The 14153-nt window shown below is 39.2% G+C and overlaps 1 protein-coding gene across 9 annotated transcripts in view; it reads left to right on the forward strand.

The window, feature by feature from the left end:
* Positions 1 to 14153, forward strand: part of FAM168A (family with sequence similarity 168 member A) — a 218280-nt gene that overhangs the window by 173661 nt on the left and 30466 nt on the right. For 5 of the 9 annotated variants that reach the window (XM_051987150.1, XM_051987151.1, XM_051987157.1 and 2 more), the window contains one exon: positions 13012 to 13137. The exons of 2 other annotated variants lie outside the window; for them this stretch is intronic. In XM_051987150.1, coding sequence (XP_051843110.1) covers positions 13012 to 13137 — 126 coding nt within the window. The remainder of the gene's footprint in view (positions 1 to 13011; positions 13138 to 14153) is intronic. 2 more of the 9 variants (XM_051987152.1, XM_051987153.1) reach the window with 1 other exon arrangement.

A 14153-nucleotide genomic window follows, 5' to 3' on the forward strand; every position in this document is an offset into this window, starting at 1 on the left:
ATCACAAACAAGTTAGTTGTGGAGATGGGATTTGAACTCAGATCTTCTGATTTAAAGTACACAAAAGCTTTTAACATTACTCCAATTTCTCATGATACCCCCAGACCATTCATTGTCTCTTGGCAGAATGGTTCTTTTAAAAAAATTCATTATCCATTGGTTTGTCTCCATTTTTGGAGAAGGACATCATTCCACCTGACTAGAATGATGATAGGGGTATAATTTAATAAAAAGAGCTCAAGCCTTAGATGCAGAGTACCATTGTATTCTAATCCTTGTCCTTCTGTTTATGTAGTCATAAGCAGGTTATTTCCCCTCCTAAGGCCTATGTTTCTTCATCTGTAAAATACAGATAATGATATTGTACTGGTTATGACAGAGTAGTTGTGAGGAAAATGTTATAGAAAGGGAAGATGCTATTTTTATTAATGAATTATTTCCATCTGGGTGAAGGACTAGACCAGGGGTCCTCAAACTACGGCCGCGGACCAGATGAGGCAGCTGAGGACGATTATCCTTTTCACCCAGGGCTATGAAGTTTCTTTATTTAAAGGCCCACAAAACAAAGTTTTTGTTTTTACTAAAGCCCAGCCCTCCAACAGTCTGAGGGACAGTGAACTGGCCCCCTATTTAAAAAGTTTGAGGATCCCTGGACTAGATCTTTAACTTTTTTAGGCACAAATTACACTGGTAGAAGCTGAGCCTCCTGAACTCGAAGTTCCTTCCATCTTTAACGTCTTATGGCCTTCTCTAGCCCTATAGACAGGAAGGTGCTTGACCTTCTTCCCTAAGAAAGTTATTTTCCATTAGAGATTCTTGGTGACAGTAGGAGTAAATTACTCAAGAATGGGGTGAGAAAATGAGATAAGAATTCAGGTTACCGCAGCATCAAAGCACAGCTGCTGTTTCCACAGATCATAACATTCCTATACTTCCTCTCTCAGACTGTCTGTAGGCCTTTCAACAAAAGGCCAGGCTTGTAGGAGATAAAGAATGATGAGGATCGAGTGGGCCCCTTTCCCCTTGTTTTATTTGAGAGATTGCCAGCTGCCTCTAGATAGCCACCCTGACTTTTCAGCATATGCTGGTTTCCCTTGACAGTTATATATAGATGATTAATCGATGAAACTTGAGTTCAAGTTACAGCTTACTGTGTGACCTTGATCAGGTCACTTTTTTTCTTCAAAATTTCAGTTTCCTCAGATAACAGTCCCTTCCTTTGCCTCTTTCCCAAGGCTGTTGTGAGATCAGATGGAATAATGAATGTGTTGAAAACTACAAAGTGCTATATAAGTCTGAGCCATCATTTTCTTCATGACCATCACCATCATCATCACCACCACCACCACAGCCACCTAAAACTAGTTAGGGAAATGTTTAAAACAAAGCCTTCATAAATTCCTTGAATACTTCTTGCACTTTTAAGCTAAAGTTTAAAGCTATTAACAGCTTAGGTTGTTGGAAATTGAATGGAGCAATCCTTGAAGAGGCCATTTTCCCCTTTTGGTTATCCATTTCTTCTGATGTCAAATGAGGGTGTGAGACTAGATGATCGCTAAGGTCCCTCCTGTTCCTAATATTCTAATTCCACATATAATTGTTTTCTTTAAATACTCCTCCCACTGCTCTGCTCTGCTCTGGGACTTTACTGTCAGCCTTCCCTTCCTGGGTCCTTTTTCCCTCCTGTGATCTCAATGCTTCAGGGAAATCATAGAATCATGGATCTTAGAGCTGGCAGGGACCTCACCAGAAGTCTTCTGCTCCAGGTTCTTGCCTTTAGGCAGAAAAGCTTGGTGCAGAGAACAGTAGATCTGGCTTCTAGTCCCGATCCTGATGCTGGTGTGTCACCTTGGATAAGACATTTCTCTAAGTCTCTTTTCTCCTCTGTAAAGTGAAGATATTGGACTTAATGGTCTCTTAAGGTGCCTTCCAGCTCTGATGTTCTGTAGTCTCTGATTCTTTGACATCCCTTCTGCTTTGCCCGAGAACACAGTTTGCCTTCCTGTCTGTGGCAGCCATTTTTGTTTGTCTGAAGTAGGAGCACATCCCCTTAGATGCTTTTTCCAAGTAATTGTAATCCTTCTTTACAAAGCATCTCTTTCATGACAGCCCTTTGATGTAGATTGTGAACATGATATCATTCCCATTTTACAGGTGAGGGAACTGAAAAGTTAAATGACTTGCCCAAAGTCATCCAGCCAGGAAATTGCAGAGTTTGAATGCAGGTGTCTTGTCCATCGATCTTTAACTGTATTTTGCTTCCTGTTAAAAATAAAAAATAACAGTAGTATGAACCTTAGTAATATTTTAGTAGTTAGTAGTATCATTAGTAATATTTTCATTGTTTTTATTAGTAAATAAGCTGTTAAATCTCCCAACCGTTTCATATTTATGCATCTTATCTTTCTAATTAAGAGTGTGAACTGTTTATATGCAGGGAATTATGAATAATATTTTTCTGTGGTCTCCCACTGTACCTAGCACAGGGCCCTGCAACACAGTAAGTGTTCTTTTGCTAGTTACTATATTTAATTAACTTTGGTTAACATTTGACTGCCCCTTAGAGAAATGTATGAACTTTGAACCTGGGTTAAAAATAAAATGTTATATATAAACCCCTTGGCAAGGCACCTGTTAAAGAGAGGCATGAAACTCTCCAGTCCTTCAGATTTACCATAGCCAAACTTAGTCCAGCAAGTCCCAAAAGAGACTCCTGGGACAGCTGCCTTTGCTTCCAGAAGAGAAAGTTGTCTCGTTAATCTTAGCTTTGAAAGACAGAAATCTGGTCCTCTTTCCTTAGGTCAGACCACATCTAGAGTATTGTATAGGTCTGAATACTACATTTTGGAAGGGATATTGGCAAGCAGGAAGATTCCAGAGGAGGGCAACCAGGGCAGTGTGGACGCTGCCACATCCACTGCAGGAAACGAGAACACTTACCTGGAGAGAGTTAAAGACTGTCACGAACATGATAGTCTTCAAGCATTGGAAAGACCATCGAGAAGGGAAGGATTTCCCTTCAGTGACTGAGATTCTGACATTCCATGACACCGACCTTCCTGGGGGCACACCTGGCATGGCCAGCTCACTCCCAAGTTAACCTAGATTCCTAAGAATAAAACAACAGCTGTGGGTTAAGTGCGTACTTTATAATCTTTATTTGGCACTGGAAACTGACACAATTCTTGCTTGCAAAATTAGTCAAGTTATGGGAGAGCCTCAGGGCATAAACGCTTAGGATTTGGGTAGATGCTATTAACACATCTCACAAAAGGTAGATCCTGACAAAAGAATTCTAGTAAATTTTGAGCAGGGAAAGGTCATTTTCAATTGGGATTAGAAAAAGGTTTCATGGCAAAAATCTGATGGGGTTTTTGAAGGAAGAGAAGGGCTCCCACGGGTAGAGATGAGGATCAGTTCTACATTAGAGACAGTGGTCAACTTGCACAAATGCATATAGGGAAAGGATGCGATGGAATTAGGAACAATGAAGATACCTGGGTTTCAAGAGCTACAGCTACCAGGGACTTGAGGGCTCATCTGTTCTAGCCTCTCATTATAAATGAGAGATGTGAAGCCAGAGAGAGGAAATCACCTGCCCAAGGTCACATGGTAACTTGTAGAGCTGGGATCTGAACTCGGAGCTTGTGACCCCAAGTTCATTGCCATTTCCACCACATTTTCTTGATTCCAATATGGTTAGAGTATATACAGAAAGGAAGTAATAGAGTCAGGTCATAAAGGCACTTGAATGCTAAGCAAAAGGGTTCATTTGATCCTCTTAGCAGTAGAGGGCAAAGTCATGGTCCTATCTATGCCCTTAACTTATTGGTTAAAATCATAACAAGTTTTTGACTCTTGATTTTTTTTTTTTTTGGTGGAATGAAGAGGTGGGAAGGCCCCATTATATGGTAGAAAGGATTAATGCAGGTCATTGGGGACAGAATATATCAGATGCTAGAGATGCTAATCTGATTTCCCATTGTCTGTGTCATTCCAGACAGTATGGCTACTCTGGAAGGTCAAAAACAGCTTTCATTCTTAGAAGTACCTTTAGCAAACCTCTCAATATGTCCTCTTGAATCTTCTCTAGTCACTTGGTTTCCTTTAATTTTCTAGCTTGTTCATGACTTAATCTTGCTTCCTGTTTCAAATCTCATGCCCAGCATTATTTGCCTCCTAATTTCACAGCTGGAAGAGACCTTGAAGAATATCTAGTCCAACTTATACCTGAAAAGGAATCCATTTCTGACAAATTGAATAACTATTTTTTGTTGAAAATTAAGTAATGGTGAACTCATTATCTCCCCATTCTACTTTTGGATAGATCTTGTTATTCTTTTTAAATAATAATGATAAATTTTTATTTCTCAAAATACATGCAAAAGATAGTTTTCAACATTCACCCTTGTAAAATCTTGTGTTCCAAGTTTTTCTCCCTCCTTCCCTAACTTCTCCCTCCCTCCCTCTAGAAAGCAAGTAATCCAATATAAGTTAAACATATGCAGTTCTTCTAAACATTTTCACATTTATCATGCTGCACAAGAAAAATCAGATCGAAAGGGAAAAAATGAGAAACAACAACAACAAAAAAAACAAGCAAGTGACTAATAATTACACTAACTAACTAAGCAACCACAACAAAAATACTATATTGTAATCCACATTCAGACCCCCTAGTTCTCTGTCTGGATGCAGATGATTCTCTCCTTTACAAATCCATTGGAATTGTCCAGAATCACCTCAATGACAGATCTTTTTCTTAAAATTTTTTCCTCATAGAAATTTATTCAAATCCTGCTGGAATGAGAACATGGCCATGTTTATAGACTCACAAATTTGTCTTGTCTGCTCTGGAAGAGTTGTATAACTCAGGACATTTTCTTGAGAGCATAGGGCTAGAAGAACCCTCACTTCATGTCCTGGTTCTACTCCTTAATAACTTTATAACTTTGAATAAATCATTGAGAGCCTCAGACTCTGCGGCTTTGAATGGAGCAGAAACATGAGGTGGCAGAAAGGAGTTGAGAGACTGATCTGATCAGGTCAGGTTGACAGCAGTTACCAACGAGGATTAATTAGACTTATACTGAAAAATGTGGCACTGAGACTTTAGTTGTCTCTGTTGTGAATGAGAGCCACAAGTCACCTCATAACTTTGAGTGAAAAGAATTTTGAAAGCGCAAAAGATGCTAAAGAACAAGTTTCCTTCCTTCCTTCCTCCCTCTCCTCCTCCTTCCCTCCCTTCCTTCCCTTCCTCCCTCCCTTTTTAAAAGCTGTGGGATTGTCCAAAGTTCAGCAGCATGTGTGTTCAATGAGCTGTCAATGTTAGGCTGTCAAAGTCGGGCTCTCCTGGAAGGCTCTGGAGATAGTAGGATGGTCCTGACATCATCACAGAGCTAATCACTTGTTCTTGAGGATATCCCACACAGATATTGCCTTGAGAGTCCACATTAGAATGGTAACATAGTATGACAAATTTCACAGTGGGAGAATGATATGGGCAGCTGCTGGGAAACTCCAGGGAGAGCTTGTACCTTAGGTCTTCAAATTCTGTTCCGGCTGCCCCATGGGTAATCCCAACTCATTTGAAGAAATTATCTGATTTTAGGAAGGACTTTGTCTCCAGACATCATTAGGATCATCAGTTCCTGCCGTAAACTATTGCCCACAGATCTCTGAGCCACGCCTGCCTCAGGCTTGGTCCCCTTATGGAAGGTAGTGGTGGCACTGGCAACAGCGAGGTTGTGGTTCTTTGAGGCCTTGGGAGACTGGAGATAAAAGAAAAGCAACTCTCAGGAGGCAATTGCCAGGGTATCATTTTTAAATTTATATATTTTTTTCTTTTGTGAATATACTTTAGAAAATACACTCTTATGATCTGAAGTATGTGGAAGCAAAATAAAGAAGGGAAAGAGCTAGTAGATATAGCTGGGATAGCAGTGGTAAGACAAAGTCAACAGGTAACAAAGTCAATAGGATATCTCCCTCCCTCCCCCCCCCCAATTAACATTTTTATTTAAATTTTGTGTTCCACACTCTATTCTTCCTTCCCCCCCCCTCTTCCTGAGAAGGTAAGCAATCAGATATAGGTTACGCATAAGCAGTTATGCAAAACATTTCCATATCAGTCCATTTGCACAAGAAGCCTTGAATAAAAGAAAAAAAAATGAAAAAAAAAGTGAAAAATAGTATATTTCAGTCTGTATTTTTAATCAATATCAGTTCTTTCTCTGAAGGCAGATAGTATGTTTCACCATGAATCCTTTGGGATTATTTTGGATTATTGTATTGCTGAGAAAAACTAAATCATTTCACAATTCTTCCTCAACAATATTGTTGTTACTATGCACAACATTCTCCTGGTTTGGCTCCCTTCACTATACATCAGTTTGTATAAGTCTAAGTTTTTCTGAAATAATCCTGCTTGTTATTTCTGATAACACAATAATATTCCATTATGATCATATGCTACAGCTTATTTAGCCATTCCCCAATTGATGGGCATCCCTTTGATTTCTAGTTCTTAATTTCCACCACATAAAAGAGCAGCTATAAATATTTTTTGTACAAATGGATCCTTTCCCCCTTTTTTGGATGTCTTTGGATATAGACCTAGCAGTGATTTTACTGGATTAAAGAATATGCACAGGTTTATAGTCCTTTGGGCATAGTTTCAAATTGCTCTCCAGAATGGTTGGATCAGTTTACAACTCCACCAACAACTCCATTAGTGTCTCGGTTTTCCCACATCCCCTCCAACATCCAAAATTTTAATGTTTTGTCATATTAGACACTGATTGGTGTGAAGTGGTACCTCAGAGTTGTTTTAATTTGCATTTCTCTGATTCAGTGATTTAGAGAAGGTCAGGAAATTTGATCCTTTAGAAATCAGTGAGGATTTTAAAATGGTTAATGGTGATAGATCTGAGGCCAAAGGCAAAAGCTTTGTGGACAAGTTTTGAGAAAGAATTTGTGTTCTGGAAAACTCAGCTAACTCACTGTGGCCCAGCTCCACTATTGGATGTTCTACAGCCCAAGATACTAACATTTGCTCTTCAACTCCTAGATAGAAATGTCTCTGACTAAGTTCTCTAGCGTTGCTTGTAAACTAGCGATGCCACTATTTTCCTTTAGCCCTTGCTACATGGCTTGTCTTCTCCTCAGCCCCAAGCTTCGCGACTTTTCAATTTTTGGCCTCTCCTGGACTATTTTGTTCATCATGCCCCGATCAGAACTTCTTAACCTTCTTTGTGTCATGGAGCCTTTTGGCAGTCAGTTGAAACCTATGGAATCCTTTCCAGAATCATGCTTTTTAAATGCATAAAATAAAATACATAGGATGGTAAAGGAAATCAAAGGTTAGTGAAAATAAAGATGTAATTTCTTCCTCCTGTGAGTTCACAGCCTCTTTAAAATCTATAAATCGATCCCAAGTTAAGAAACCCATGCTCTCAGATAGCCTGCTCTGGATCCCTGCCATAGCACCAGGTCTCATTTCTTACTCTTCCAGTTCCACTAATGCACAATTATAAAGACCTAAGTGAAAGCCCTTGTGGTCTCGCTCCTTAAAATCAGGAAGACCTGGGGTCAGATTCTACCTCAGAAGCCTACCATCTCTGTGACCCCTGGCAGTTTTTTAACCTTTTAATTCCTTATCTTTATGAAGAGTTAACACTTTTCATGTTATCATAGTCATTTTCCTCTTATTCTCCTTCAGTCTTCTGGTACTTATGGTGACCTGACTCCCCTCCTACAGTCATGTACATGATATTTCTTCTTTTGTGCTATCTCACACTGATCTTGGAGGAGTAGACATGCTCCTTGCTCTCTGTTACTACTACAGCCCACTTTGCTTCCATCTCTCAGCAGCTGCTCCTCTCCTTTGAGAAGTGTCCAAATATATCTCATCTATTCTGTTCTTATGGCAGTTATCTCCCAACCCCTCCCCCCATTTTTCTTCCTTTATCAAGGAGTTCACAGTCTTCCTTCCTACCCTAAAGTCTGTCTTTATGATAGAAGGCTTTAAAATATTAATGTTCTTTCAAATTAATGCACAAAGCATTTATTGCATACCAAGCACTATACTAAACATTCTAAAATAGCCACTTTAGCCCCAGCATAGTATTGTCATGTCAGTGAGGAACAGTTAAGTCTAATCACAATATATATCTTAACATAATTAGTGAGATAGAGCAATTGACCTGTAGAACAGGAAGGTATCAGCTGCTGCTAATGAAACCATTAGCTTCTCTCTTTTTTTGAAACTACCTTTAGACAGATAAAAGTAGAGAGGTCCAGGGCTTCTGGAGTGGTCTTTAGTCTGACTCCAAATGTCATGGAGATCGACTTCTGAATCTGTGGGAACAAGGGAAGCCAGAGTACCCAGGTGAGACTTCTTCATAGCAAAATAGAATTGTGCATAATTGACAACACTTTCCAAGTCTTCCCCTATTAACTACTCTTAACCACAATTAAGCATTTTTTGCAAAGAACACTCTGCTCTTTTTCCTCTCTGTTTCTTCAGATAAGGCTGTGTTAGAGGTCATGGTACTGTGACAGTATGTAACATAACTTTGGTTTTTTTCACATGCACTCTGACCAAGTCTTAACTTTTGAACAACATGAAGGAGAGCCTGTAAGGAACACCTCAGTCAGCCCATTGGTTCTGGATGGATCACATAAAAAAATCATATCAGCTGAATACTGGGATCTACTACAAAACTGGTCATAACTTAGATCTGTGTTCTTAAGAAATTAATTTCTCTGATTTACCTTTTTCTCCTCAGCATCCTGTCATGGTTTGCTATGTAAAGGACCAACATGATAGGCAAAAGAATGAATATTAGGAATAGAAAAGGGGTAGTTCTTTAGGGGGAAAATGGGTTCAGGATTCCTTTCAGTTGTAAACAAAGAGCCACAATGGAAGCCATACCAGGCTTTCTTCAAATTTCAATCTCCAAAGGATTAAGATAGAAGTAGAAATCTTTCTTTCTAGTTGAGATTCAGGCCTCAATATTGAATCAGAAGGCCAGGTTGCTGTGGGGAGTGTTGGAACTGAGCATTTGTGCGTTTTAGACTTCCCTCTTAAATCTTTAGCGTTTTATGATGTCTGCAACTATTCCTCATCCCTACCCTGAGCTAGCACTGGGGCTTCAGATAGTCCTAGCATCCCTCCTAGGTGGTTTGCATACTTGTTTGGACTAGAGGAGATAATGTCAAGGCTTCTTCAAAACAGAGCCCTAGAGGCAACTAGATGGTGCAGTGGATAGAGCACTGGCTCTGAAGTCATGCGAATTCGAATTCTAATACAGCCTCAGACATTTGACACTTGCTAGCTGTGTGAACCTGGACAAGTCACTTAGCCCTGATTGCCTCACAAAGAAGGAAAGAAAAGTCTCAGTGACTAGTATTGGAAGGCTTTTGCTCACCTGAGATATATTTGCCCTCCTCCTCAGATTTCTTTTCTTTCTCTAATGTAAGGGTAATATGGTCCACAAAGGGCTGATTTGGAATCACTTTACAGAGTAGTCCTATTAGTCCAGAAACAACCTCAGTGCATCCTGATGTCACTCTTGGATATATTAAGATAATTGCATCATATAAGATTAGTGATGTAACCTCAGTATTTCTAATGTCACGGTAGTACACGATTTACATCTATAAATGTACTTAAATTGTAGGTAGAAGAACAATCAATAGATAGGATTTTGAATCCTTGTCTAGTCTGTTTTTGGTGGTGGTGGCTACCACCTATCTTTCATTCGTCCACTTCTCTGTAATAATAAGTAAGTAGGCCCTAAATCCATCCCACAGATTTGGAATTCTTTGTATAGTTATGCATATGCATATAAAACTTAATTTTTAAACAGACTTGTTTGTTTTTAGATTAAAGTTTTTTTTTTTAAATTAACAATCATTCATTTTCTCTCCCTTCTTCCTTCCCTCTCCATTAAAAAAAAAGAAAAGAAAAAGAAAACTCTTATTTGTATACAAATATATTACTCAAGTAAAACAAATTTTCTAGTGACAATGACCAAAAATGTGTATGTAATTTTATCTCTATCAAAGAATGGCCACTGTACATCATCTTGGGCTTCAGTATTTCTGTTCAGTAGTTCCATCTCCTGCTGGGTCCTGCTACTCTGTGGCCTTTAATTTTCTAGGACTTTCAAGTTGTGCTTAATTTCTCTAGTCTTACCTGATTCCGTGAATTTGTTTCTTTTTTAATTGGGTATCTTGACTCACTATACATTATGATCTCAGATAGCCAGCTGCCTTATTCCTCTAGGCTTACCCAAATTCCTGGTCCTTGCTTTGCCTGCTCATCCCCACTCTCATATCCTCTGAAAACTTTAGTTAGAATCTCAGGCAATTTAGTTTTGGACTGTAGTATATTCAGGTAGGCGAATATGGAGGATTAACTGATAGCTAGATAGACCTAACAGATACACCTAGGTAAATGGATGAAATCTATTTAGGTGACTGAACTAAATCTAATTATTTCAGTGAACTTTGCTAAGTGAAAGGATTAGCTATAGCAAAGTGGACTGTCCATAAAAGTGAAAAGACAGAAGCTTGCTAGATGAATAGATTGGATTTAGGTGGATGAAGAAGCTGATATGGAGAAGATAGGATCTTGCCAAAATAAATAAAATAGATCTCTCTACAGAAAGGACTAGTTTCTTATAGGTAAGGGGATGGATCTAACAGGGAAAAAAGACTAGGTGGTTTCATGTGAGCCAGCTAGATGTAATTGTAAATGAATTAGAACCAGCTAAATGTAGGTGTTGGGTGTGGAGAGGGCGGTAATAGTGCTAGGTCTAGTTCAGCAAAGGAGTAAAATGCTGAGAGGTGATGGGACTTGATCTGGTTGATGTGAGCAAGCTAGATCTAATTCAGATTCCTTAAAAGAGTCATAGATTAAGAATTAGGAGAGACTTGGGAGACATCTGATTCAATCTCCTCATTTTCCATATAAAGAAGTTGAACTCAGGCAGTGATTTGCCCAAGATCATGCAAATTACTTATTCTCTGTGTACTACCCACCACTTTTCCCCACTATCCCATGTTACATACAAGAGGAGGAGATTGGCTTAAGTAGGATGAGGGAACTAGAGTTGATGAATTGAGCACATGAGTTCTTATAAGATAAATCCATTGAGGGAAATGAATGGGCTGGATTTGGTAACAGGTAGTAAATCTTTATAGATGGATGAATTAGATTTAATTTGGGGGCAGCTAGGTGATGATGTGGATAGAGTGCCAGCCCTGAAGTCAGGAATTTGACCTGAGTTCAAATTTGGCCTCAGAACTTGCTAGCTGTGTGATCTTCGCAAGTCACGTAACCCTCTTTGCCTCAGTTCTTCATCTATAACATGAGCTGGAAAAGGAAAATGGCCAATCTCTCCAGTATCTTTGTCAAGAAAACCCTAAATGGGATCACAAAGCTGGATATGGCTGAAACAACTGAACACAGACCTATTTTATATAAATGTATTAAATCTTGGTACAGAGAAGAGCAGATCTGATGACATAAGATAATTCTTCATTGGATGTAACTTATAGAAAATGTTTTTGTGATGGCAAATGTCATAGGATTCATGTACTTTCAGTACATTTTGAAGGGAGAACAGCCTGGAAAAAGAAGTCTTTTCCACTCATTAGTTTCATTGCTACTGCCTGGGCATCATTTATTAAGTATCTTTGTGATCTGAAAAAGGCCACGCACTCCCAGACAGAGCCCACTCTATTCAGAGAGTGATTCTTGTTTAGATACAAATTGGACTGGATGATCTGAGGTCCCTTACAACCCTGAGATCTTTTTATTGATTAACATATAGTGGAAAGAGTCCTGACCGAGGAGTCAGAAGACCAGAGTTCTACATTACAGAGATACTAACTAATATTATTTCTCCCAACTCTATGGCCTGGGCAAGTCATTATTCCTTCTCTGGGCCTCAGTCCTCTATCTGTAAAATGGGGTAGTTTGGACTGAATGATCTTTCTATGGCCTTGTGATTTGTTGTAATACATTTTCAGATGCCTGGATCTGTTGCATGTTGCTGCCTTTAACATATCCACCTTTCAATCCATCAGTCAATCAATCATTCAGTCAATATGTTTTAAGTGTCTGCTCTCTACAAGGCTCTGTGATTACCGATAAGACTTGATACCTTCCCTTACATTATAAAGGTGGAAACATTGAGTGTAATGTGAATACCACTGAACTTAAAGGCAGGGGGCTTGAGATTCAGTTTTGATTCAGATACTAGTTATATGACCCTGGGCAAGTCACTTTCTCTGTCTAAATCTCAGTTTCCTCATCTGTAGAATGGGGATAATAATAATTACACTACTTATCTCATAGAGATGTGGTGAGGAAAATACTTTGTGAACTGTATAAATATGAGAGCATTGCTATTAAATTTATCATGAAAGACATGTACACAAGGAACTTTAATACAGAAGAAGAGCACAAAAGAGATATAAGCAAAATGGGCCAAGTAATTTCTAGTTGGTTGGATGGTTAAGTTTCAAAGGCCAAAGGAAGAGGATTCCCGGAGGGAACAGCAGTAATCTTAGGTCATAAAAAGGATAAGGAAGATTTCAGTAGAGGTTAATGTGGAGGACATTTAGGATATAGAGAAGGTCATCAAAGTTTATTTAGACAGCAAATCGCTCAGTTTAGTTGGGGATTAAATTAGTGATACTACTCTGAGTATTAGATAGTGATAGATAAAGAATATATCAGAGCTAGGGATGTGCTTCCTTCTTAGGTAAATGTACCAGTCCACCCCATAATGGTAAGTTTTGTCTCAGTATTTCAACCTTTTCTTTGTTGAAGTAGGAAATTCCTACTCCTAAGGAATTCTGATAGGATTCTAAATTGACAAGATGTTTTTGACAGAGGGTGGAGGTGGGGGGAGTAGATATTTAAACTCTCCGCTGGGGATGCTGTATGATTTATGATGGCTTCTGCCTAATTCCTCTCTTGTGTCTCCACTTAAGCCACGCTGCTGATGAAACAGGCCTGGCCCCAGACCTCATCGTCCTGTGCCACTGAAGGTACCTTCCACCTCCCGGTGGACACTGGGACCGAGAATCGAACTTACCAAGCTTCGGCGGCGGCTTTCAGTAAATACTGCTTTCCTACTCCTTGCTTTTCCTCCTCTGGAGAGAACCAGCCATGTGGGCTTTTCAGAGGGATGGGGAAGGGAGTGGTTTATAAATACTCAAGTACTAGATCCTAACAGGAGGGCTTCTTTCTGAGACCATCCTCTTGTCTTCAGTCAAGTTGAGTGTTTGGATAAGATGCATGGGGAGGAATGAAAGAGGAAGGGGCCCTCTTAGTCCAACAGAGGTAGCCAGAGAGAACAAATGGTTATTACAGAACATTCTCAATCTGGCTTTTAAATAACCTTTATCATCATCACAATCTAATATTAAAGTACTTATTATTAATTATACTTTCATACTTCAGTAGTCTCCTTGTTGTAGATGTTTCTTCCTGTGATAGAAATTGCAGCCTTCCACACTTTAGTAAATGATACTTAAGAGTTGCTAAGAGCCATGCTTTGCGGGCCTTCTGGTGATGAGTTTCTCCAAACTTAATAAGTCTGGGGCTTAAATGATAAACATATTGGGCCCATACTGAAAGCCTTTCCAGTTTTGCTACAAGACCTTCCAGAGCTTATTGGTATAATCTTGAAGCCCCAGGATCAGTGCTTTATAAAAAAAGGGAATTAGAGAATTAGAGTAGTTTGTGGTAGTTAGATTGATACTTCAGTAATTGGTTTTTTTCATTTGTGTATTTCCTCCATCAAACCAAATCCCAGCCAATCATTCTCCATCTTTTGTTGTTGTTCAGTTGTTTCAGTTGCATCTGGGTCTTTGTGACCCTGTTTGGGATTTTCTTGGCAAAGATTCTAAAGTGATTTGCCATTTCCTTCTCCAGTTCATTTTACAGATGAGAAAACTGAGACAAGCAGGGCTAAGTGACTTATCCAGGGTCACATAACAAATAAGTATCTGAGACTGGATTTGAATTCAGCACAAGCAGTCTTCCTGATTTCAGGTCTAGTGTTCTATCCATTATGCCACCTTAGCTACCTTCTCTCTACTTTAGAATGTGGTTATTCATATCTGATGAC

The sequence above is a fragment of the Antechinus flavipes genome, chromosome 3 (genome assembly GCF_016432865.1).
Source record: "Antechinus flavipes isolate AdamAnt ecotype Samford, QLD, Australia chromosome 3, AdamAnt_v2, whole genome shotgun sequence".
NCBI lineage: Eukaryota > Metazoa > Chordata > Mammalia > Dasyuromorphia > Dasyuridae > Antechinus > Antechinus flavipes.